This window comes from Haliaeetus leucocephalus, unplaced genomic scaffold (assembly GCF_000737465.1).
Source record: "Haliaeetus leucocephalus isolate CR32 unplaced genomic scaffold, Haliaeetus_leucocephalus-4.0 Scaffold351, whole genome shotgun sequence".
In the NCBI taxonomy this organism is placed as follows: Eukaryota; Metazoa; Chordata; class Aves; order Accipitriformes; family Accipitridae; genus Haliaeetus; species Haliaeetus leucocephalus.
In genome coordinates, this window is record NW_010972787.1 from 1,957,700 (window position 1) to 1,982,673 (window position 24,974).

Genomic DNA, 24,974 nt, shown 5'->3' on the forward strand with positions numbered 1-24,974 from the left:
CCTTAAATTTCTTACCTAAATTATATGAGCTTTTTTTTTTTTCTTTTAAATTAAGGCAATGAAATGGCTACAGTTCCTAAAGTTCACTTTAGGGGAACAAAAATATACACCTTTTTTTTCTCCCCCCAAACTTTAGGCAGCAGAACATAATGTAAAAACCCACATTGCATTAAACATGCAATGTCAGGTTGATGTAGAAAAACAGAACTAAACACAAGTTAAAATACCATTTGGTTTTTCTTCCCCATTGGAACACAAACTCAAACTTTAAGAGAGGAAAAATAAAGCTTAAAATCAGCTAGACTGTTTAGAGCTTTATATGTATCTGCATCACACTAACACAATTTTGGGTAGAAAAGAAATCTGTACATTTATCTGGCCACTCATATTTTAAACCAGTGTGGGGGGGAAAGGCACTGCATTTATTTTTCATTGTGCCCATATCTGTTTGCACATATATGGAAAAAATTTAAATTCAGATCTCCTGTTCATTCTCTCCCACACACAAGCATGACAGATTGCAGCTAACACATAATAGCAGAAGCTGATTCAAAGTTGACCTCTCCTATTCCATTGTGTTATGTTCAAACTTCCAGGCTCTCTAGAATCTGAGATGGCTGCAAAGAACCCAGAGACAGGTACAAGATTTAGTCAGCATTCAGCATTTTTCAGTGCATTTTGCAGAAAGGGTCTAAATTAGGCATAGAGTTTTGTTGTTTATTTTACACAGAGAAGTCCACCAACATTTGCCATAAATTCTTCTAAACTCTTTAAGAAGGCCATCTTCTGCTTACGGTCCAGTGTAGGAGGAGTGCTGCTTGCAGTAAGCTTGTTGAAGGCATCTGCTAACCGCTGGTAAATTACTGGATCTTGTTGAGTTGATAGCAATGTTTCAACTAGCTCTGAATATTCAGCCTGTTAAATAAACAAGATCTTAGTAACTTAAAAAACCCAACCAGCCAAACAAAAAAAACAACAAACAACAATATATACAACTTCTCTCATCAGGACAAAATCCAGAATCAAGGTTGTGACAGAAAACTATCAGTACGTCTCCACCTGTTACTCAGTTTCACTGACCAGCATATTAGCAGCGACTATGGACCTGCAGCCTTTCACCTACCTCTAAACCAGATAAAGCCCTTCAATCGGACCATTTTTTTTTAGTAAGGCTAAAGAAAGACTTAGAGCTAGGTACAGTATTTTGCAGTGCAGAGTGAGAAGAAAACTTTAAGGCACACTCTTCAAAGTGCCTTCTGGCTCTTTCTTAGCATAGGCTTATTCCTGCAAACTGCACTTCTCTTTCTTCATGCCTACCCCGTGTTCAGCATGCTGTACCAGCCATCTCCTACCACAGGTTTTCCCTTTTCTAGATTCCCTTCCCTGGGACAGAGAGCTTAGATTCCTTTCTAAGAGTTTTCTGCTTACTCTCATGCTTACTTGGACAGAAACAACAAAGAAACATGTTAAACATGACTAAAAGGACATTGCCAAGGGGCACCTGGAGCAAGTCCAGCGTGACTACTGAGCTCTGGGAGCAAGGCTGAAGGACACAGGAGCCAGAACAGCAGTCCTCTCAATTCTACTGGTGAAGGGCTTAGGTGGGGGTAGACACAACATGAAGTTGCCACCTGTGGGTGGTGTCACAGGGTCTTTTTGTCTTACATGACCATGAGTCCCTCTTTGAGGGATGAGGGCTGCTAACAAGAGAGAGGATCCATATGACAATGTGGCTTACACACATCTTTGTCAAAGGCTTGCCAACCTGGCAGGAAGGGCTTTAAAGGGCATGTTGGGGGATAGTGGTAACAGCTTCCTAATAAGTGAGGTAAATAAGTGAGGAGACAGAGACCATAAGTAGTAAGAACACAAGGAAGTGTTTAAGGATGGGTTTAAGAGTGCTCATCAGGAAGGATGAAACAGCTTGAGAGGAGGCCAACCTCAAATGTCTGTGCAGAAACACATTCAGCTTTGGAAACAAAAAGGAAGAGCTAAAGCTCCATGTGCAGATGCAAAGCTGGAACATCACTGCAGGCACTGAGATGTGGTAGGAAAGGTGGCATGACTAGAGTGCTCCAATGGACAGATGGAGGTTCTTTAGAGCTCTCTAGGGAAGAAGAGGACAGAAGATGGCCTTTTATGTGGAAGGGCAGCTCAAATTAAGAATGCTTTCCTATGGCCTGGGCAACAATCTAGTTGAGTGCTTATGGGTCACGATCAGACAAGAGGTGGTAAAGATGACATCATGGCAGGAGCTTGTTACAAAACACCAAAACAGGATGAGTAGTGGACTGAGTCATCTTCAAGCAACTTGAGGAAGTTTCCAGATCAGACTTATGAGAGATTATCATCCTGAGATTTGCCTGAATGCCAGATGGGCCACCTAGGGGTGACTCTGCATCTGCTACTCACACCTAGGAAGAGCTGGTCAGGGATGTGGTCATTAACGGCAGCCTTGGCTACAGTGATCATGAAATAGTGGAGTTCAGGATCCTTAAGAGAGCGAGACAAGAGGGCAGTCAAGTATAGAACCTGGATATCACAAGAGCAGATTTCAGCTTATACAGGAGACTGGTGGGTGGGATCCTGTGGGAGAGAGCTCTGAAGACAAAAGGAGCTCAGGAAAGCTGACAGGTCTTTAAGGACAACCTCTTCTAAGCACAAGAATGGCCTGTCCAGATACTGAGGAAAACAACATAAACATGTGTAGGACACCAACCCACTTGAGCAGGGAGTTCATAACTGAACTGCAGTGCAAGGAGGACACATGCACATGAACAATGACAGAAAAGCAAAGTTCAGCTAAAGCTGAAATTTGGCAAGGGACGTCAAGGACAACAAGAGCAGCTTCTACCAGTACATTAACAGTAAAAGAAAGAACAGGGAAAATGTGGGTCCTGCTACTGAATGGAGCCGGTGATTTAGTGATAACAGACAAAAGATAAGGATGAAATACTCAATGTTTTCTTTGCCTTGGTCTTCACCGACAGGTTTTTCCCAGACCTTTATGACTAGAGACACGGTTCAAGGAAGAGATGAACTACCAGTAGTAAAGAGGATCAACCCAGGAGTCTCTTGAGAAATCTTGACGCATACAAGCTCATAAGACCTGACAGAATCCATCCAAGGGTTCAGAAAGCTGGCTCATGTCATTACAAGGCTGCTCTCTAACATCTTTGAATGACTAAGAAAATCATGAAGCAAGTAATCCTGGAAGCTACCTCTGGGCACATGAAAGAGAAAGGGATTGAGAACAGCCAGCATGGATTTACCAAGGGTAAATTGTGCTTTACCAACCTGTCTTCTGTGATGAAATGACTACATCTGTGGATGAGCAGAGAGCAGTGGATGCCTGATATTAGCAAGTCTTTAGCTGTCTTGCACAGCATCATTGTAACCAAGCTGGGATTTTATTGTCTAGATGGCTGGACTACTACCTGGGTGAAGACACACCTGTATTATCAGCCTCTAAAGGATTGTGGTTAACGGCTCATATCCCACCTGGAAGCTGGTTACAAGTGGCACTGAGAGCTTTCATCTGGGCCTTGTCCTGTTAAATATTTTAGTCTGTGAACTGGACAAGAAAAGGAAATGCTGTCTCAAGTCTGTGGAGGAAACCAAACTGGGGAGTGCAGCCATTGCATTCAAGGACAGGACTGACATTCAGAGACACCTAGTCAGGCTGGAGGAATGAACTAACAAGAACCTCATGAAATTCAACAAGGACAAATGCAAAGTTCTGCAGCTGAAACAGGCTAACCCCCTGGAACTATGCAGACTGGGAACTGACAGGCTGGGGAGTAGTCCTGCTGAATAAAGGACCTGAAGGTCCTGGTGGACACAGCAGGCTAAGCAAGTCAGTGGTGTGCCTTGTCAGCAATAAACACTAGCAGCATACTGGGCTGTGTTTATTATTTGTCTTTACAAAGCACTTGTATCTAGATGTGGAATATTGTGTCCAGTTTTGGACTCCTTAACACAAGAAGGATATTGATGAACTTGAATGAGTCCAGTGGTGGGCCACCAAGACTGTCTGGCAGGTGCTAAAAGCACATGTATTACAAGGATAATAAAGCATTCATCGGTCTGCTCAGAGAGGCTTTGAAATATCCATCTTGGAGGTTTTCAAGACAGTTGAAAAAAGCCCTGAGCAACCTGACCATAATTCAGTGTTGACCCCACTTTGAGCAAGAGGTTGGACTACAGACCACCTGAGGGTCCCTTCCAACCAGAACAATTTTATGGTTTGCCAGACATATAGTAACTAACCACTCTCCTTTAACAAATGACTGGTTTTCAGGGTGTGTCTAAATGCCATACCTGATGCAAACACACTAATGTGTAGAATGCTTCCCCTGCTGCAGTTGTCATTTCTGTATTGTGCTTCTGAAGTACCAGCATATCAAAGACCATCTGAAATCACAAAACAGCTGTAGTTACAGAAGTGTAAACAACTTTATGCTTTACCAACATTTGCTGCTGAGCCTCATCTTCACTTCTGGTAATAACAATGAACATGAATTTACAAACATCCAAGGTGGTTGTTTGTTTTGTTGCCCTTTTTTTTTTTTTTAATTTAGGTATCAGTAATTGAAAAGCCAAGTTCTTTTAGAAGTCAAGTCTTGGGTTAACAGCACAACTTCACATCTCAAAGCACTGAAACCTGTTGTTGATTTATATGTGTTCTTCAGAGAGAAATGGTATCTCTTGTATTTTTCTCCAAAAGCTGCAGATATGCCAGAGAAATAAAGAAAAAAGCCTTTGCTCCTCCAGAATAAAAGAGGGAACTTTTTCCTCAAGTTTTGGAGAATCCTACAGCTCACAGAAAGCCAAACAGGGAACAGATTGATAAGAATGGTATAATTTTAAGTGGAAATCTTAAGAGAAAAGGCAGAAAGCTATGTTAATTTAGAAGAAATATAAAGACAAATAAAATTAAGGTGTTTCTCATTCTCTCAGCTTGGCTGATGTGTGCTTTTAATGAACAATCCCCAGAAGTTCAAATGTCAGTTCGGTAAGAAAAGATGCCTTAAGGAAAACTGAAGTCTTTACAAAATCAGAAGACGAGCACATAAATTCCACAATTACTTTGTTCCCAGTTAGCAGGAACCTGGTTGCCACCAGGTCCCTCCAAAATACGATGAGATAGAGTGGATAGTCCTAAAAGGGAAGTACTAAATATGATACTGGATTAAGAAAATGCCTAATTCATTGGATACATTGAATAAATGACAGCATTTTCTTTCTAGTTCCCAACTATGCTCTTTTTTCTGCCTCTTGTTTTAGTACTCTACCCAGCTGCCAGTTCACACAATTCTGGAAGCTTTCTATTTCACAGCTTTCACAGTAAACAGAACTGCTAAAATTATCAATCAGGTTCATTCTAGAGCTCGTGTGCAGAGCATGGATAAGTATAAACTGCATTCTGAGAGGCTCAGGTCTTCTGTTGATTGGCAATAAGTAATCTCCTCCCTCTACGCCTCCATCTTCTTTTGTACTCTAGTCCAATGTCTTCAGTCCTTCATGCTCTCTTTCTTCTTAAACTGCCAGTTTTTTAGGTAACAGGCTGTTTCTTACTATATGTGTGATCCTGATTAACCTGGTCAGATATGATTACTGTTTGGCCTCTTGATGCTACCTGAATGCAAAAAAACCCCAAAGTAACACAAAATGCAGATGCCTTACCTTAAGAAAGTGCCTTGTTGCTAGAAAAAGGGTTGAATCTGTTTCTTGTGCTTTTGCACACTGTTCTGCTAATGGTGTTACGGCCTCCAGACAGAGCTGGCAAACCTCTGAACTCATTCTGATAATGGGCGTTAAAGAATCAAAGTCACATTTCAATTAAATTGTGGTAAAAATTCCCAGTTGTGTCACTAGAAAATATTTTAAATACTTGTATGTTCCAAGATTTCTTTTTACTACAAAACTGTTAATAAAAAAAAATTTTAAAAAAAAATAGAAAAAGGGGAAAAAAAAGAATTCCAACTTTGTTGCCTTCTTTTATTAGCTACGCACTCTAATGTAACATAACCCTCTCTGACATAACATTTTCAGAAAGAGTCCCTTATGGTCAAGCTCATCTGTTTCTGACACGTGCCACAGATTAGTGAAAATGGTACTCCCATTATGAGAGGGAGAGCCCATTGGCACCCTGACAGGAAATGCTCTGGAGCCAGCCCAGTAGAACAGCAGCAATGTTTTGTATTACCAGCTGAGAAACTAATTCAGGAATGGCTTTGGGATACCAGCTGAAGGCTTATGAAGTTACACACTCTGAAATGAAGTAATGGAAGAGGCAGGAATGGCTGCCAGAAAAAACTTACATGCTAAACCACTTAAAGGCTGTGTTCAAGCAACACAAGTCAGAGGCAATTCAGCTAATGCTAGAATCTCAATAGACACTACAGCAAAACTTTCAATCACCAGAGCAGAGTAAGAGTCAATTAGCAATATATAATTATAGATATTGATAGAAAAGGAAAAAAATGCAAAGAAAAAAAATCAGATTTTTAACAGGTCCTTATAAAAGCAACTCAGGTTTTTAAACACTCCCAAGCACTATAAAGGATACGATGACATCCCTAACTCCAGTGAGTACATCAGGCTCTTAAAGAGGTCCTCTGGAAGTTGTGGAATTTTCTCAGGGAATATCTCACAGATGAAAGTGATTAATTTGTAATATTGATTACACAGGGATGGAAACTGTCAAAAGAAAAACATGGTAATTTTAGAATCAATCACATAACTCTATTCTGACATAATTTCCATCTGTACGAAGAGACAGGACTGATGCTTTCCACTGAAGAAAAGACAGTTTTAGTAGACAACTTCAGAGACATTAGAATGACTACAACTTTATTAGCAAACACTGTGGTACAATAAAAAAAGATTGCTAAAGCTAAACAGTTGATGGTGAGAGTCTCCTATCTGCTCTATACAAATTCAAGGAGTTTTACTTCAGATATGAGCAAGTCTAGTCCTGTGGGATAAAAGCCTCACGAGCATTTGGAGCACAATAGAGAGGCTCCTAGGGTATATCCTTTGATTCAGTCTCATCGAAAATGGATGTAGCTCTCATGCTCAGCAAGCACTACCAGATGAGAAAGGATGTTAAGAGGCGACAACTGAAATACACTTCAGAAGTGTTCCCCTGATTCTTTTTAATTAAAACATTAACATAGCGCAACCCAATGAAATATTGCCATTCCATTGTTTCATATTTTACTGCTCTGACAAGCTGCTGATGTCTATGATACAAAAGCCAACTGTATTGTGAAAATAATTAAAAAGTTACTACTTGCTCGCAGATTTTTTTTTTTCTTTTTACTAATATCACTGTTTATGCTTCGTATCACATTTCTGACACTATCAGAAAAAGGATTCCACAAACCACATTTCAGGTTTGTCTAATTGTTGACCTACCTGGACTCACTTTTAGAATAAAAAAAGTTTTGTTTAGGCCCTTCAAATATACATTTTCTCAGCTTACAATATTTCTTTTCAAACAGCATCTAGAACTACAGAACAGTTATTTACATTTTAAAAAGCCTAGAAAACTCAACTTATGGAGGTGGAATGCATATAAGAATGAATTCTGGGAATTCATTACTATAAAGCTTTAATATTCTAGCACCTATGTGTAAAAATATACTTACCTTCAGCAGATCCTGGGACATTAGAGGCAGAACTAGATTAACCCCATATAAGACAACATCTGCTGCTGATACAGATCTATTTGTAGCTTGCCCAGGCTCATGTCCTCTAAATACTTCATCTGTAGAAAAGACAAAAAATGTTTTGTATAAAAGGAGGATTAAACACACTGAAAGAAGAGTCCAATTTCTTTACAATAAAGACATTTTTAAAAATAAGACTATTCCTTCCCCCCTCCCCAAACAAAACTATGAGGCACTGTATTAAAATAGAATAGTGAGTGGAGGCTGCTACATCACACTATATTTATATTCATTAAGACTAAGCATTTCATAATCGCATGTACCAGATGGCATGCTAAAACAGAACACTTCAGATACTGAGGGCTCCCTTCCATTACAGAACATCGCATTTGTTTCTAGTGATAGCTGCTTCATGCCTGCACACATAAACAGATAGTAAGCAAAATATTACTGCATTTTTATACTTTTTATGTATATTTACATATGTTTATATATATTTGATAAACACAACAAGAAAAAAAATGCGAGTTAATGCAGAAAATTCTGTAGTGTAGATGTTGCCAAGTTTTCTCCAGTTACAGGTAAGACCTACATTTCCCATCAGCTGGCAGTGACCTTACTTTTGTAATTCCTGCATTGAGTCAGCAACAGTATGCAGACAACTTTCAATACATTTGATCTCTGGGCATTACATTCAGGTAGTATTCACATTCCTTAGTTTCATGGTAAGTATTTTACAGTGTTTTCCATGCAACTAACATCCAATGTCTGACCTCAAAGAGAATACATTACATGGCACTGAGTCATCCATTCAATAGACAAAGTCTAAATCTGGTTCTGTATTTGTGTTATTGCATGCATGACAAAAAACTAGACCGATGCACTTAATTTTGGAGCACAAGGTTCTCTCTTTCAAGGTGTACCTCAGAAAAGCAATGAGCAATATCAAAACAACCTAGGCAGATTCAATTTGTTACTGAGCATGTTTTCTGTGCAAACTGTATAGGACATGGTAAGATCTGAATCATGCCAATGTGTTTCAGCTTACTCAAAAGCAATGCAGCACAGCTAAGCTAGAACTGGCAGATCATATTCAGGACTACTGCAATTTTAAGTGGCAAATACATGGAAGAAAGTAACAGGCTGGGATACAAAAAAGAGCCCTTAACTACACCCACATACCATAAAGCATGTTCTGTGAATGAGGAATTCAGAAAACCCTCAAACGTGATGGAATTTTAACAAGCTCAGCATTTCACAAAAGTTGTATCTTGTATGAAGAAGATAATCCATCTGCCCTCTTGCGGTAATTTACTATTCCAACTTCTCTAATTGTTTTTTGTTATAAAACTGCTGCTACTACATATTCAGACTTGCAATATTCAGAATTCAAGTTGTTTCATACATGCCCTATTTATTTTATGACAGCAATAATAATGTCAGATGCTAGAACACTGTGAAAAGTCCTTCCTTTGCTACTGGGACATTAAATAGTAATTTCCATATCCTGAGCTAATCAATCAAGCCTAAACTTTAGTTTTCACTTTACCTGGATTGAACGCATGCCCCACAATGGTTTCTACAGTTTAGAACACAAGTTAATGGTTCAGCAATTACCAATTCCTTCATACCTGTATCACTGAAATCTATGAATTCTTTTGATAGAAGATTAGTGAGAAGCTCCATAATAAGAAGGAGATCCTGGTACTGGTCTTCTTCTGCTGTAACATCTATCCGTTGTCGACCTAGATTATTCTTGGAATACACCTGGAGCAGAGTTAGGCAGGCCTCATACAAGTTCATGGCTTTGGCCTATAAAACAGTGTTAGATAATAAGAAAACTTCCATATGCTAAAAGTGACAAACTTTGTTTTAAGATGGTGTTACTTGGTTGATGATACCTCAAGATTTTAACTTCAGTTATATAACCAATTTTTGTAACAACTGCACACAAAAATCAAGGAAACAGCCACCTTAAACAATAAGAACACTTACAGCCATATATTAATGTGCTACTGATTGAAACAGCAGAACATTACTTTTATCAAATCCTCAATCTAAAAAAAAAAAAAAAAAAAAAGACTTAAGTGGCTTGGAACAGGCTGACACATCTCACTAATCTCACAAATTAGGTTACCAACAAAATCCCTTGGGGACACACTTCAGCTGTCAAAGTTTGGAGCCACAATACACTGTTTGTGCATACCCAGTTTGCACTAGGCATGAACTCCTCTAGGTGCAAAAGCAAAATTAGCCAACAGTGCGAAGATGTAAGTGTACTGCACTGACTCATTTTACCCATTAACTTCTTGGTATCCATTAATGCCTTGTTTAGGACCAAGGCAGTGTCTCTATGGTATGCATTTGTCACATAAAATAGTGCTCCAATTCTCCTAGACTAGCCTTCAGACAAGTTTGATATAGTTAAAAAAGGTACTCAACATGGTCTGCGCTCTTTTGCCACCCATGCAGAGTTAGACTAATGATGAATTGCGGCTAACTTTATTGGTATAACAACAGTCTAGATGTCCTGCGAGTATGTTTTTAAACAAAGGAACTCCTCTAACAGATGCAACTTGATAGCATTTCCTTCTCTATAGAATCTAAAATCACTACACTTTATTTTAAGGGATAGCACTGTATACACATATACGTACGTACGCACGCCCGCACACTTTTCCCCTCCTTCCCCTTCTCGTTGTACTTACCTCTCCAAGATAGCAAATTTGTTTATGTGCAACTTCAACAAAGACTTCTATTATGAGATTAACAGTCTCTGGTGTGTTTTTGTATACTTCCATTAATCCAATGCAATTATTAAGGAAGTCCATTAGGAAATTGAAGAGAATGGCTACGTTATCAATCTGGGTAGCCTCAGCAATGCCACAGAGTGCTTCTAATGTAGCAGTGATTTCCTGTTTCACTTCCTCCTCCTGACAGATCTGCTGAAAGTTTTCTTGGTTTATCACATTCAAGAATCGCTGCTGAAGTGGCTGAAGAACCTTGAAATTTTTTAGAAAAGTCACATTAAGATAAGCATACTATTATATGAGATCTGAGGTTTAAGTGATTTAGCAAGCTCATGGGTCGCTTTTGGCATAGCAGTACAAGTATCAATCACTTCCAGTTTCCAACGGCTCAATTATGTTATTATCTGTCACATTAACATAAGCTAAAGTGGTAGTGATTGGTGATTCTCATTAGCCATCATCACCTGCAAGCTTATTTCAAAATGAGCACCTCCATAAATATTTTATGTTATTTTGTAGTGTTTAAACAAATTACAATGACTTTCTCTGGCTCACAGTATTTGATTCTCTTCCAAATTCAGTATTAGGGGAAAAAAATTGTTACAGTGCATCAATGAAAGCATTAATTAAGATTCATGCTCACAATTATCTTTGTCATATTATAATTCTCAATAGCACAATCTCTTTTGTAATCAGCTGTGTTGGAACCAATTTAGAAACTTCCATAAAATAGTTAAAATGTTTTTCTCAATTACGTCCAGTACATTATAGTCTTACCTTCAATCACTAATTTCATAGCTTTGCTAATAAAACCAAGTTTCTCTCAGAAGGCCAATGCTTTACAAACTCAGGTGGTGCTTCCTGATCACATTTCAGCTACTTTCTAGGACCAACATTTCTGGTATTAACTATCTGAGCTTTAATGGAGCCAGGGCACAAAAAACTGGTCAAGGCGCTTCATTATGTTCCACACTAGCTTTTTACTTACTGTCATTATCATTAAGTGAATAATTGAATAATTTGTAACACCACCAAATTAGAATAAAGGGAAGAAATGACACTGTGCTGGTTTTGGCTGGGAGAGAGTTAATTTTCTGCATAGTAGCTGGTATGGGGCTATGTTTTGGATTTGTGCTGAAAACAGTGTTGATAACACAGAGATGTTTTAGCTATCGCTGAGCAGTGCTTACACAGAGCCAAGGACTTTTCTGCCTCTCCCCCCACCCCACCAGCGAGCAGGCTGGGGGGGGCACAAGGAGCTGGGAGGGACACAGCTGGGACAGCTGACCCCAACTGACCCAAGGGATGTCCCACACCATATGACGTCATGTTCAGCATATAAAGGTGGGGGAAGAAGGAAGGGGGGACCTTTGGAGTGATGGCATTTATCTTCCCAAGTCACCATTACACATGATGGAGCCCTGTTTTCCTGGAGATGGCTGAACACCTGCCTGCCCATGGGAAGCGGTGAAGGAATTCCATGTTTTGCTTTGCTTGCGTGTGTGGCTTTTGCTTTACCTATTAAACTGTCTTTATCTCAACCCACAAGTTTTACTGTTGGTCGTGTGTGTCATCCTCGTCGTCCCCCGCCCCCGATTCTCTCCCCCATCCTGCTGGGGGTGGGGAGTAGGCAAGAAGCTGTGTGGCACTTAGTTGCTGGCTGAGGTTAAACCACGACAGACACATTTCCAAGGGAAAATCTTAACCTTTTACAATAGTCTTTCAAGTGTACTGCTATACTGACTGCTTCACGAATCCTCCAGGTAATTATTAGTTGTTTCTGTTTAGGTTGTGATGTTTTAGATATAATTTTTGGCAGCTCATGGGTGCCATATAACTATTGACCTTCAAAGACAGAATAATTTAAAAAACTATCAGTATTAGATGTTCAAAATCAAAAGATTCTATATGAGTTGATTTTGTCACCATAAAATTCCATAAACTAACTTGTTTGTACTACTTGCTAAAATGGAGCCAACAGAAGCATCAAAACAGCTTACCTCTGTCCAGTATTGTTGCTTTGTTTCTGTATCCATATGAGCAAAACCTCCTAAAACTAAAGCTTTCATTAGCGTTCTCTGCACAGAACTGGACAAATAGTGAAGAGGAGGGCTTCGCCTTGCAAATTGTTTAGCTAAATTCCACCAGTTTTCACACTGAATAACTAAGTTTGCCCTAAAAGAGGGAAAACCAGTTTAATTAAAGAAAAGACTTCACAAAATTGAATGAACAGAGCACATCAGGTTGCTAGCAGTTGTCAGAAGATTTTTTTTTTTTTTAATTCCTTTATTCTAAGGCTAAATCGCCTTTTGACTTTCATCTTATTAATACCTCACCTCTAAGTTTTCTAAAGAACATACTTTGAAAATAGCTCAATTCATATGGGAGAAAAGTTGGGAAATGCTTTAGTTTTACATACACACACACAGAGTTAATGGACATATTGCATGGATTAAAAGCTTAGTCTCATTATGTCATGATAAAATAAGCAGTTTATTCCAAAACTAACTCCTGTGGGTTTTAATTTTTTTTAAAAGCAAATTCCTCAAGTATTTAAATCCTCAAACTTCAGAACAGTCTTTCAGCAGACTGTGAATGCATGATTGCATGTATAATTGCATGCCAATTCACAAAAGCAAAACATTCAAGAATTTCCTGCTTCACAGTTCATAATATCGAAGAAGACTTTGAAATTTGTCTGAATCCACCAAATCCTGAGTTTTTAAGGAATTTTTTTTGGTATGTTTACAAAGCATATTTTATACTGGCTTAACCAGTATATGAACTCAATCCAGAAGAACTTGTTCAACAAAAATAAACACCACAAAAATCCTTGCAGTAAGAGTGGAGACCAGCAGAGTTTTCCTTTCTCACTGTTTAAGAGTGAGGCACAAGGGTAAGAGAAGGAGAGTGCACTTCTAAACAATAAAAATTAAGTTATGTTTTGTCAAATATAGGTCTCACTCCTTACTTTGTCAGACAACTTTTTTTTTCATTTATAGTATGTTACTAAATAAAGTAATTTGACTTACAGGAGACACAAATATGAAGTGTCCTATATCTGGACTACTTTGGCCAAAAAAATTTAAAGGAAGCAAAAGGAATTTTTTGACTTCCAGAGGTATAGCAACTTACCGCTCTCTCCTTTCCACTAATGTTACTAGCAGTTGTACAGTATCATTTGCAAGGTCCTGCTCTGAACTCCACACTGCCAGGTTACTGATCACTTTTTCTAAAAGGTAACCCACAATCCACTGGGAACCCTCTGTATCAGCACCAAATGCTGTACTAAATGGCAGACTTATCTATAAGAAAAGCATTAAAATGAGTGAGTTTTACAGAAGCCAGAACCCCAAAGTGTATGGTAATCATTGTCAGCAAATTCTTTTCAGGCTGTCACTTCTTCCCTACTTAAAATACACAAATGTTACATAGACAAAGGCAAAGAATACCTGTAATAGAAAAATCTTTGCCAAATTTATCTTGCAATTTTAAGCACAACACCTAAAACAAAGAAAGTTTCATGCTCATTACAAAATCAGGTTTGAGTATGTCTAGCTTTTAACACCAGTGAAAGTTCAAAACCTTTAAAAATTAAAAGAAAGATCCCAAAATCATCTCCCAAAAGTGTTTCTCTGAATTTGTGATGAAATTCCTCAAAATTCAGTGACAAGATAAAAATTATTAGAAATAAACCTAGCTGTTGATCTAGATCGAATCTTGTAAAAACTTATTTTCATCACAATTTTTCTGCATCAGCTTTCTGCAGATTTTTCCTTCAATCTATACGTCTTTTAGGAAAGATGTCAGATTCTGGTCCTGGCACGTTAAAATATGCTTCCTTGAAACTGCCTGTTCTCCTATCTTTAAAAAAAGTTTCTCAAGAGTGAAATCCAAGGATTTTGTAGTAATTGTGCAGGGGCTTCCTGTCAGCACACCACTAACATTTCTAACCTTAAAATTCATGATATATACATGACTGAGCATAAGGTTTAAATAGAGGTTTCACTTTCACATGTCAACACAAACTAAATGTGTGCATTTTCCTATATACTATATTTTGCTTATTCGCATTGTGAACATTTCTCATTTGGATCCCTCCTTACATGCTCTCCAAACCTTCCCCAACTGGTACCTTTACAAATTCTTAGCTCTGCTGTAAGTACAAGCTGAATAATATGATTCCAAGTATTTACAAGTCTATGGTATACCTATTTTTGTTAAGGAGGGCCCTCCTGAAGGGTTAGTATTCTTAGTTGCTTCAACAGTGGAAATAAAGGGGAGGAGGAGGAGGCTTCCTTCTCAAAAGTTAGAGCCAATAGGACCTCCCCAGGATGAGTGGCCTCCATCAGCTAGCTGGATTACAGTTAGTTCGATAAGCAAAATCAGGATCAAGGTATAATCATGATTAGTGCTGTCCAAACACAGTAAGAAGTTGCCCTTTACAAAGAATGCGCCGTTGAAATCATGATATATACAATGAGAACATATGAGAACGGGGAGAGGAGAGAAAGTAGCATGACATTTGCTAATATATACCATCTTGTGATGGTGTTAAATATCTAATTCAGAATCATGACCGGGTTACTCACTAAATCATCCATCAAGGGCAACCACTGTATTACACATGAACTGTAAGATCTGACGGATAGTGAGAAGTAGCTTATAGAATTGCTGTAGTCAGTGAGCTTCACCCACTATGCAGCCTGAGAGCGCGGTATGCTATTCTGCTATGGCAATGGCTACAAAAAAAAAAAAAAACACATTTGCACCAAAACGTGCAAGAAGGGTCCCCTAACAACTTATATTTCTAATTAAAAAACTGAAGAAAACATCAACTTTCAAACAAATTCCAAAAATAAACCACAACCCATTTAATATTAAAAATGCTTTATCATTGCACTTTAAAATACCTACACTGACATCTGCAATCACAGGATAATATTATTGCTAATACTCACCAATTAATTAATAAAAGTTATATCCTTACCTGATCGTACAGCTTTTCATCTACTAGGAGGTAAGTCTTTGCCCAGCGCTTGAGGAACCATACAATATCTTTGCCCATCTGGGGGCTCAGGAGGTGCGTGAGATTTGCCCTTATTGCTCTAGATTCTACTTCTGACACTCTTAAAATAGCAGATAACAACCTGCAGATTTAAAATACAATGAGGATGCTGAGAGTGGTTTTTGGAGAAGCAATGCGAATACCAAACACTTTCATATTCATGAAATATTACAGAAGGAACAGGATAACACAAAGTAGTTCGACTCTAATGAAGGAAAAAGCACCTGAAGTTATTGTTACTTTAAGTGCAACAGAGACAGGATAGAGCAGCAAATATCCTCTAAAAAGCCAGAATATGCATTAAAAGACAAGGTGCTTATCTTTGACATCAAAATTACTGAAACAAAGAATTCTCACAAGCATTGTGACATCGAGGGAATGAAGACAAATGGACTACTACTTGGAGTAGTTGAAAAGCTTTTTTCAAGAACTGATTCTCCCTTCCTTGCACCATCAAGCTTAGTGACCAAGTGGGTCCCAATTGTGCAGCTTTTGCAGTGTGATGCATACAAAAGAACAAATACAGAAATGACCAGTTATTTCTCTCTTTTTCTTTACTGTAGAGAAACAGTCTGAAACAGCAGGTCACCAGGTGATTGTATCAATACAATAAAGCTACATTAAATATTAGCTTTTCTAGTATATCAATTAAATTTAGTAAGAATGCAATAGTACACAAGTAATTCAGGAGGAGTTGATGGAGGTCTATTTCTTGAAGACATTTCAGAGCTATTACCAGAGAACCTCAAATCCCTCCTTATTTAGGTCTGATTTTATTCCCATCACCACTGAGACACTGCATCAAGAAATCCTGTTTGGTGGCCACTTCTTGCAGCTGCCAATAGTATCAGTAGGCAGTATTCAAGCTTCTAAAACATTACGCACATCATAGCTAACGAAGATCCATTTTTTCCTAGCCTCCTCCAGAAGAAGAAAATGTTATGTACACAACAACTAATCTTGGGTGAAGCATCTTCCATGTCAATTAAAAGTGGAATGCAATCTTCTGAAATGTGAGTATTCAAATTGAGAAGTCCTTTGTGGGCATCAGCCTTCTTGCAAGAGAATAGAAGCCCCCTCTTCTGCTCCTTTTATAGGCCAATAGTGATATATGTATGTAAGTGACAACAATTCCTCCCGCATAGAGGACCAATTTTGCTGCTACTGTCAAGCTTGGGCAGTAACTCATGTTCAAAGTAGACATGCTCACTGATGCTCTGGAAAGCATTTGCTTTAAGCCGTACACATGCTGAATGAATTACTGAGTATACAGTATATTACCCAAAGATTTTGATCTACCAACTTTCTAGTAATTTAAGTAATTTTAAGGATTTTCTGTAACAAATAGATCAAAGATGGGTTTTCAGTAGATATAAAAAATTTCTGTTTATTTCCAACACTTTGGCTCATATCTTCCATTAAGACTATTAGGTCAATCTAGTCATTTCAGCCTTCCCATCTCGACTCGGTTTTATCTGTTTCAAAGCCTTACTCTCATTCTTCTTCTCAGCCCTCCCCTGGATCACCTTGACTTGAAATATTATCTGTATTTACCCTGCCTAAGAAAAAATAAAAAAAAAAATCACTTCATCTTTTCTATCTTCTTAATCTCTTTTACAGCATTGCCTTAATACATCTGTTATAAAACCATTCTTACAAATTATTTGCCCTTACTTTAACACTAGTTAAAAGAGACGTTTCTTTTCCAATGTTCAATGTTTACACATTGCTTTTTTACTTTTCAAATTCACAGAAGTCCCCTCACATTCTCACTTTTTTTTTTCTCTCCAGAAAAACATTTAATGTACTTAATAGCACGAGATGCATCCTTACCTAATTACAGAATCAGTTCTGTTGTACCCTGGGATGGAAGAGGCCTTTTCTCCTGGAGATCCCAGGATCTGAAGTGTTGTATTGATGTCAACCTCAGCTGAATGTTTAATGGAATATTCCATTACTTCTGGAGGTATTAGCGGAGTCTCTCCCTGAGTATCATTAGCCAAGAGGTAGCCTTACATTAAAAAAGAAAGAGTGATCACAACGTTCTACCCTAGGTTAACTTAGGGCTTTTTGATTAGAGAATCCATTGGCTTAACTACAGATATCACACCAGAATCAAATGTTTGTACAAACCCTGTCTAACACTGTTTAAATATGTATAAGTTAACTTTAGAATCCTTAAAGCCATTCAGTAGAGAAGAACCTAAAGTGACAAGAAACCACCAAATGAAAAAACAAAGAAAGAGATAAGCTTTACTTCATGTAAAAGTACTATAATCAATTCAGTTGTTGAGGGGGGACAAAAAACCTAAACCAACATTTTGTTGTCAATTTTTCTTCTTCTGTTATGTGATTAAAAAAGCCTTGATTTTACAGCTTTCCCACCAAGTCCATCTCATTTGGGACTTCCATTCTGCTAACACTTCAAATCTGTTAGAGGCTTTCAGACACCAAGTACATGCGCTATAATAAAGTTTTCCTTACATAGCAACTGCAGATCAGGTGAAACATAGGTTTTTATACAATACTCTGGTGTCCAGATAATTAATATTAATTCCAGCTTTAGTTGTAGTTTTCAATGTCTGATCTCATAAGCATCTGTGCGCTACAAATACAAACTCCATCCCACAGTAATAAAAAATATTATAAACACATTCATGTCAACATCTGAGAGCAACTAAACCATCAGATATTAAAAAAGATCCTACAAAATATTTCATTAAGTATACATTTCTCCTAACACACACTGTCTCAGTTATGTTTTGCAAACAAATATAAGATAGTTCCATCTAAAAATCAAGACCAAAAAGGCTTTAAATTCAAGTTCCCTGAAACATAACAAAATGCCAGGACAGATCATCAGCACCAAGAGCTTCTGGAACTTACTTGATTCTTTGCCACCACCGTTACCCTGATCTTATGCCGATTCCCTTATAAAGTCATGTACCCTCAGACAATACAACTGATGTCATGAACAGACTAATTTCTTGACTAGGTTGACTGATAACATCTCAAAAAATCTGTAACAGAATTAGTTGCAGGAATTTCCAAAGGACACTACCTCATGTAAAGATTTCATCCATCTTTTAAAGATAATGTTCATGTTACTCAAGGCAGATGAAAGTAAAACAAAGACTTTGCAAGTGGCGTATGTAAGATGAAAGCATCTTAAGGGATAAAATTTATAGTCAGTTAAGAGTAGTTGATAAACAGGGATTTTTTTTTTTTCCTGATGTGTTCCAGCTGCTATAAGAATACCAGAGTAAGTACTACTTAAAGCTGCTCACTAACCTGTGACTAAAATAAGCCAATGAATATCCTCATACAGATCATCAAGCACTTTATTGTCAATTGAGCCTGACGCTGGTGAGGCAAGTAACTGCTGCTGATGTCTTTGCAACTGACCATGGAGCCTTGTCACTCGGTCTTCTAATAAACTGTGGACAAATAACAATAAAATAACTTGAGTGTTTTTAAATTGTTTTAGTAAAGTCAGGCTTTTCATATGTGATGGCTTTATTGATTTGCATTCATGACTTTTTTTGTACCTTGTAAGAAGAGGTATACAGTGTTCTGCAGCAATTCTCCCCAGCATGCCTACGCTGGCCAACTGGTCACAGAACTGGTCTCTGTCATCTTCTTGCAGTTCACTTATTTCTTCTTCTTCCCGAGAGGCCACACCATTAGCAGTCTTTGGTTATTTCAACAAAATTAGAAACAACCAGTTAATGTTATACTTGATAAATTTTATCATTACCACAATTTTCTACATTACTTTGGCTTTAAGGTGTTTTGCATGGATGAACAACAGACTTGTACTGAATTAAGACACAGAAGAGTTAAACAGAGAAGTAAACATGGCTTCACGTTGTTTTAAAATCAGCTTTCACAAAATCATTAGCAAAATGCCACATTCAGTTAATTGTGTATTTGCTACTGTTTCCAGTAGTGCTCTCAAGTCAAAAGATTCACTGGTTTTGAAAAGAGTCAAGGATGAGTTATGAAAATTGCTACTTGTTATTAATAGGACAAGCACGGGCTGGACAACAGCAAAACAGCTTCTTTACACCACAGGGTATATAAATCAGTTCTGTTGAGCATTGACTGCTAGAAGTATGATAATAAGGTACTGAATGACTGGCTCACAGAGTTGGTCAGCAAACCCAGTGGGCAGAAAATTGCTGAAGTACATTTGCATTTCAAATCACATATATAGCAGACCAAGAACCATTTTAAATACAGGAACTTCCATGCTTTCCCCTATTCATTAGTCAAAGATATTGTTCTCAGTTGTCTGAGATCTTACATAAACCAAATAATAGGTAGTATTTTTCATGATGAAATGAAAATAAACTCTTTCATTAAAGGTTTTTGGTAACTCATTGTTTGAGGGGAAAAAGCTTTAAAAAGTAAATGCTATAACCTCAGGAAAACAGAAGACTAGTAACAGCAATAATCATGATCATCTCAATTTTATTTCTTGCCAATACAGAAGTTGCACTGTTTGAGTTCAAAGCTTATCTTGGCTGCATTATAAAACTACTTAAATAATCATCAGACCATATTCCTTGAAGAGATGAACCATGATATGTAGAAACTAAGTATTGATGTTAAAAACGTTTTTAAAAACCTCTTAAAGAATCATAAAATTTACACAACTGAAAGTAAAATACAAGTGACAGAGAAAGCTATCTGTCTGGTTTTCTTTCTATAAAGGCTCTGGAATAGTGAATCCACACACAATTCCTTATCCAAAGTGCTTTTAACCCATCTTTTCTTTATGTAACCCAGCAAATCATTCTCTTTTGGCAACTTCAAAGCTGCAGCTGTTTACTGAAGGGTGAGCCTCTGCTCTCAAAGCAGAGACTAAAAGTTCCTGTTACTGCTTTGATACTGAACAAGAAGCATTCTAAAATGCCAGCTGTGGCTTTTAAAAGGTTACCCATGGGATAAATGACTTATCTCACAGAATGACATGAATTAACCTGTGTATACAAGTTATGTCAAGACCGCCTGATATGAATTCAAAGTTCTCTTGTGAAATATCTCTCTCTCTTTTAGCACTGCTATTACCATCTGTTACATATTGAGATAGCAGAATTAAGTTTTATATGTTGCTTTTCAGAATGAGGTATCTCTGAGCTTTTTGCACAGCATCGAATTAAAGAGAGATTTTATACAGTTATTGAATTGAATCTATGCAATAATTAATTCATCCAACATCTACATTCAATTTTCTGTATGGGAATCTATTTTAGTAAGATCCAGACTCCTGGCAGACTAATCTGCTTTCTTTCTCAATGGTTCAAGAGATACTTGAGGTACTTTTAGGTTTTCTCTAGAACAGCCACCACAGAAGTTCAATTGGGAATTCATTTTATCCAAAAGAACCACATAATATTGCAGGTTTTTTTCATCTAAGCATAGTCATTCTACTTTTTTTCAGATACTTATGCATGTCAGTTATACTTCAAAAGTATACTTTGAAGATAATGTATGGGAGGTAACAACTGTATAAAAGGCTTCATATTTCATTGGGGATTTTAACTAGGACCCTAGTCCAGAGAAGGATGGTCAAAAGTTTAGTCATTGCATCTGCAGGAAGAACAGTAAGATGCATGTTGATTTGAGTAACAGGTTTACTTTTTTCTTTTTTAACATGATTTCCAAATTTGTATTCCTTTATTTCCTCTTCGGAACAAGAGAAACAGACTGGAAAATGACCACTGAGTTAACAAATTCAGCAAATTTCTCATTTCCAAAGTCACAAATAGTAATTGTATATTAGCTCCCTTAAGCTACATAATATAGTACACACCAAAAGACATGAGCTAGTTACTATATATCATCACCAAGAATTACTAGAATGAGGGCTTACCAAATTCCTTGTACCATCAGGAGCAGCTAGATGGCACTGAATGTAGGAATTAAAGACCTGAACAGCATGTTGGGTAAAGAAACCTTTATGGAAATGTTTGTCATCTTGTACCAAAGTAAGCCAAGATTCCAGCAACTTATCATATGCTTCCATATATACCATGTCGTCTTTGTCAAGCTGTAAGAAATGAAAGAAACGCAAATGTTATTTCTAAACTAAACCAGAGGGACATACTTAAATAATAATGAATATAACAGATGTTCTTCTAACGTTGAAACGAAATTAAAAAAAAAAAATAAATCAGTCACAAAACCCATCTAAGGATAGCCAAGAAAATATCAGAATAAACTGAAGCAACACATCAAAAAGGTCAATGCAGCTTTCATACTTGCTAGCTTTAAAAAACTGTCAAAGTGTTTAGCTATTTCTATTCATCTGATGTTCAAAACTAAAACAGTCTTAAATTAAGCCTTTTGCAGATAATTACCTAAATACAGGAGCTACTGAGCTTTTACCCCAGAAATGCCAAGCATCTTGGCTCTTATTAGTAACAACAAAGAATTGAGCCATTCCTTTTTAATTAATAGACAAATACAGAACATGTGCATATAGATTTGTATGTATTCCACTATTTCTGAAATAAAGAGAGAGAAAAGATTACGATTCACTCTTCCAGAGGAAATCACTGTAAGACTGCATGTGTTCAAGAAACCTTACTACAGGTAGCCAGTTTTGATGATGATACACAACTTCTCATTGTATGAGCAAACAAAAACAAAAGCAGAATTCCACAGAATAACCCTGCACCTCCAATTGCTTAGTGCATTTTAACTGATGTTTCATGGTTTTAGTTATTCATATGTATTTCTACATAGTACATAAGTTGCAAAAGGAAATAACATATGTGAAAAACAAAGTCCTGGGTTACAGGCAAACTAAAGAACCCAAATAGCAGAAAGGCCATTTCTTTTAAAAAGTATTTTTAATGTATCTATCAACTTTTTCATTTGATGCAAAAATCGAACTTTAGGAAATACATCCAACTTCAAATAACCTAAGTGTGACAGTACGGATAAACGTGCTGCTAAAGCAGGACATTTCTTTCCTCTAAGAAAGCTCCTCAAGATTTAACCAACAGGATTGCTCACAAAAGTTACTTTGAGATAGCAGAGCTTTGTAAAATGATTCCTTGATGAAAGAGATATTAAGGCCTTAATCATGCTCCAGACAGAAGAATTTCTGACTTTCAGTGAAGTTACAAACATGGCTGAATGAACAGGGAAGGAAAAGAAAACATTGGCTGAGTGACTGATTAAGAGGGAAAACTGATATCACATTGGAAGCATTTCAAGATAGCTTCACAGCATCATTTTATAACTGCAAAGTGGTCACATTTACAGAAGTTAAAATACAGGACACGCTGATGCAAGTGTGAAAACAAAAGCTGAAGATGACCACTTGATATACTTTCTACTTGACTTTTCATCCAACATCCTGTTCATACTCTTCACTAATTCAGATGGACTATCTGATTTCTACTTCTGCATAAGCACTGAGTGTTGAGCAAGGTGAAGCATAGCTGTGGACAAGCATCTTCTCTCAGACCCAGTGCTATTAAAGGAAGAGACTACTGGTCCCACTTGCACCATAAACTAACACCCAGCATTGCTGAAGCTTGCTGCCCTCCACCAGTGCAGCCGTTCAGGAAAATATTTCAACTTCCTTCAGTCAATCTCCGCAACCCAGCAGGCAGGTTAATGTAAAACAGCACCTGAACATGATGTTTGGATTGTGGGGTTTTCCCCCTTGGCTGAAAATCAGAGCTGATTTGACATGGTTTGCATATTATGGTTCAGGACCTCGCAATTTCGACAGTTCCCATGGCAGGTCTTCAGCTAAGCAGATGCCTTGTTCCTAACGGGGTTTCTGCAATGTTCACATGAGGCGTTCTGCTGACATATGAAGTGGCAGAAATATGGGGAAAACAGCTCTTCTGACCAGCAAAGCTTAAGGAGTACACCTGCCTGCATTCTGCTGCACTTCAGATTTCTGAAAAGTTCCAGGAATATTATCTGAGGACTCTACTGAGCCCTACGCACACAGTATTTCATCTATCAAAAGCTCCTAATTACAGACAGCACATGAGCTCGCAGAACGTGTTGCTACAAGCAGTCTAAGCAAGAAGCTCAGGGAACACATTAACCATGGCTGGGACATTCCTAAGCCAAAAGACTGTTTTCAGGGATGCAAAGTAGTATTCCTACAGGCACAGCACACAGTATCATTAGACCATCTGGATTAAGTCAGCAACAACTTAAAAGCCTTGGTAGCATGCCTTATTGTTGACACACTGTTAAGGTATAAGAATTATTTGTTTTAAGGCCCATCACCACAGAATTCCATATCGTCCCTGAAATCAGAGAAACAGCATGAAGTTGAGATATCTGTAAGACCTATGACAGAATGGAAGGGGTGAAAGTGTAATGTTTCTCCTTCCACAGAATGGTTAAAGATTCAAGGACAGTGAGAAAATTCTCTCGTAAAACAAAAAAATCTTGCATTCTCTCTTTCTGATGTTACTGACTCTGAGAACATTTAAGTTTAATAATTAAAAGATTTTCTTCAGCAAAAACTATGGGATTATATAAGTGTAGGCAGCCACAGTTTACTAGGCATAACTGGCCAGTCATTTCCAAAACAAACTTTGTACCAGATGGTGGTACAAGCTACTATAAGCTCTTGCTGAGAGATGCAGTGTTTTGAATGACATTACGTTGAGCGCTGTTTTCGTTAAACATGATTGCAAATTCTAGCTCTCAAGTAACAAGCTGCTAACTGAGGAAACAACATCCCCTTAGTCCCTTTAATTTAAATGATAGGTGCCTACGGTTTTGCTGAATCTTTTCCATAAAGGCTTCAGGAGCATTCCTAAATGTGTTGCTGAGCTCCAGAACATACGTTCAATGTTCTACTAGAAAATCTCAAAAGCAGGGCAAGTTTTGACCAATAAGATTTGGAAAGTAGCTGTATTTTAGATTCTAAATTTAACCACCAATTTTTTGATTAAGACATGAACACACTTGAAAGTTTAAGTGAGCACAGGGCCAAACACAATACATTTTAACCTTGCAGCAAAGACATGATCTAATGCCCTGCAATGAATGCTAATTAACACACCTGTGATGTCTGGTAAAGAAACACATCCATCAACTTTATAACTAAATACTTCTATAATTATTTTCAAACTCAGGTAATTAAGCCCAGTCAATATAGCAAAACTGGTAAAAATTCATACTTTTTAATGATACTGGCTACTATCTTGATAGTCTCATTTTAAATCAATAGCTACTGCACATAAATAGCTCAAGTACAAGATTATTCACCTTAATTTCTTACGGGCTTTTTTCCTTAAAACTAGGTCTCCTTAAGTTTTTATTTTTAATGCAATTTTTAGAAGCAGAAGACTTAAACTATCCCAACTGCTCTTTAATGTTACAACCAAAGTTTGAAAGTAGTAAACAGAAAAAAAAAATCCTCTGAATTCCTGTGCTAGTTTTGTACACAGAATTACCATTTGAACTGTGTCAGCAATGAAGGGATGA

General features: G+C 37.5%; 1 protein-coding gene across 1 annotated transcript in view; it reads right to left on the reverse strand.

Annotated features, from left to right (window-relative positions):
* Positions 1 to 241: 241 nt before the first annotated feature.
* Positions 242 to 24,974, reverse strand: part of XPO4 (exportin 4) — a 54,327-nt gene continuing 29,594 nt past the window's right edge. Inside the window, exons 9-22 of the mRNA XM_010572634.1 lie at positions 21,373 to 21,549; positions 19,043 to 19,185; positions 18,786 to 18,931; positions 17,328 to 17,505; positions 15,417 to 15,576; positions 13,562 to 13,731; positions 12,427 to 12,601; positions 10,385 to 10,678; positions 9,308 to 9,488; positions 7,656 to 7,774; positions 6,572 to 6,702; positions 5,686 to 5,803; positions 4,321 to 4,413; positions 242 to 915 (exon numbers count right to left, since the gene is read on the reverse strand). Coding sequence (XP_010570936.1) covers positions 718 to 915; positions 4,321 to 4,413; positions 5,686 to 5,803; positions 6,572 to 6,702; positions 7,656 to 7,774; positions 9,308 to 9,488; positions 10,385 to 10,678; positions 12,427 to 12,601; positions 13,562 to 13,731; positions 15,417 to 15,576; positions 17,328 to 17,505; positions 18,786 to 18,931; positions 19,043 to 19,185; positions 21,373 to 21,549 — 2,283 coding nt within the window. The 3' untranslated portion in view covers positions 242 to 717. The remainder of the gene's footprint in view (positions 916 to 4,320; positions 4,414 to 5,685; positions 5,804 to 6,571; positions 6,703 to 7,655; positions 7,775 to 9,307; positions 9,489 to 10,384; positions 10,679 to 12,426; positions 12,602 to 13,561; positions 13,732 to 15,416; positions 15,577 to 17,327; positions 17,506 to 18,785; positions 18,932 to 19,042; positions 19,186 to 21,372; positions 21,550 to 24,974) is intronic.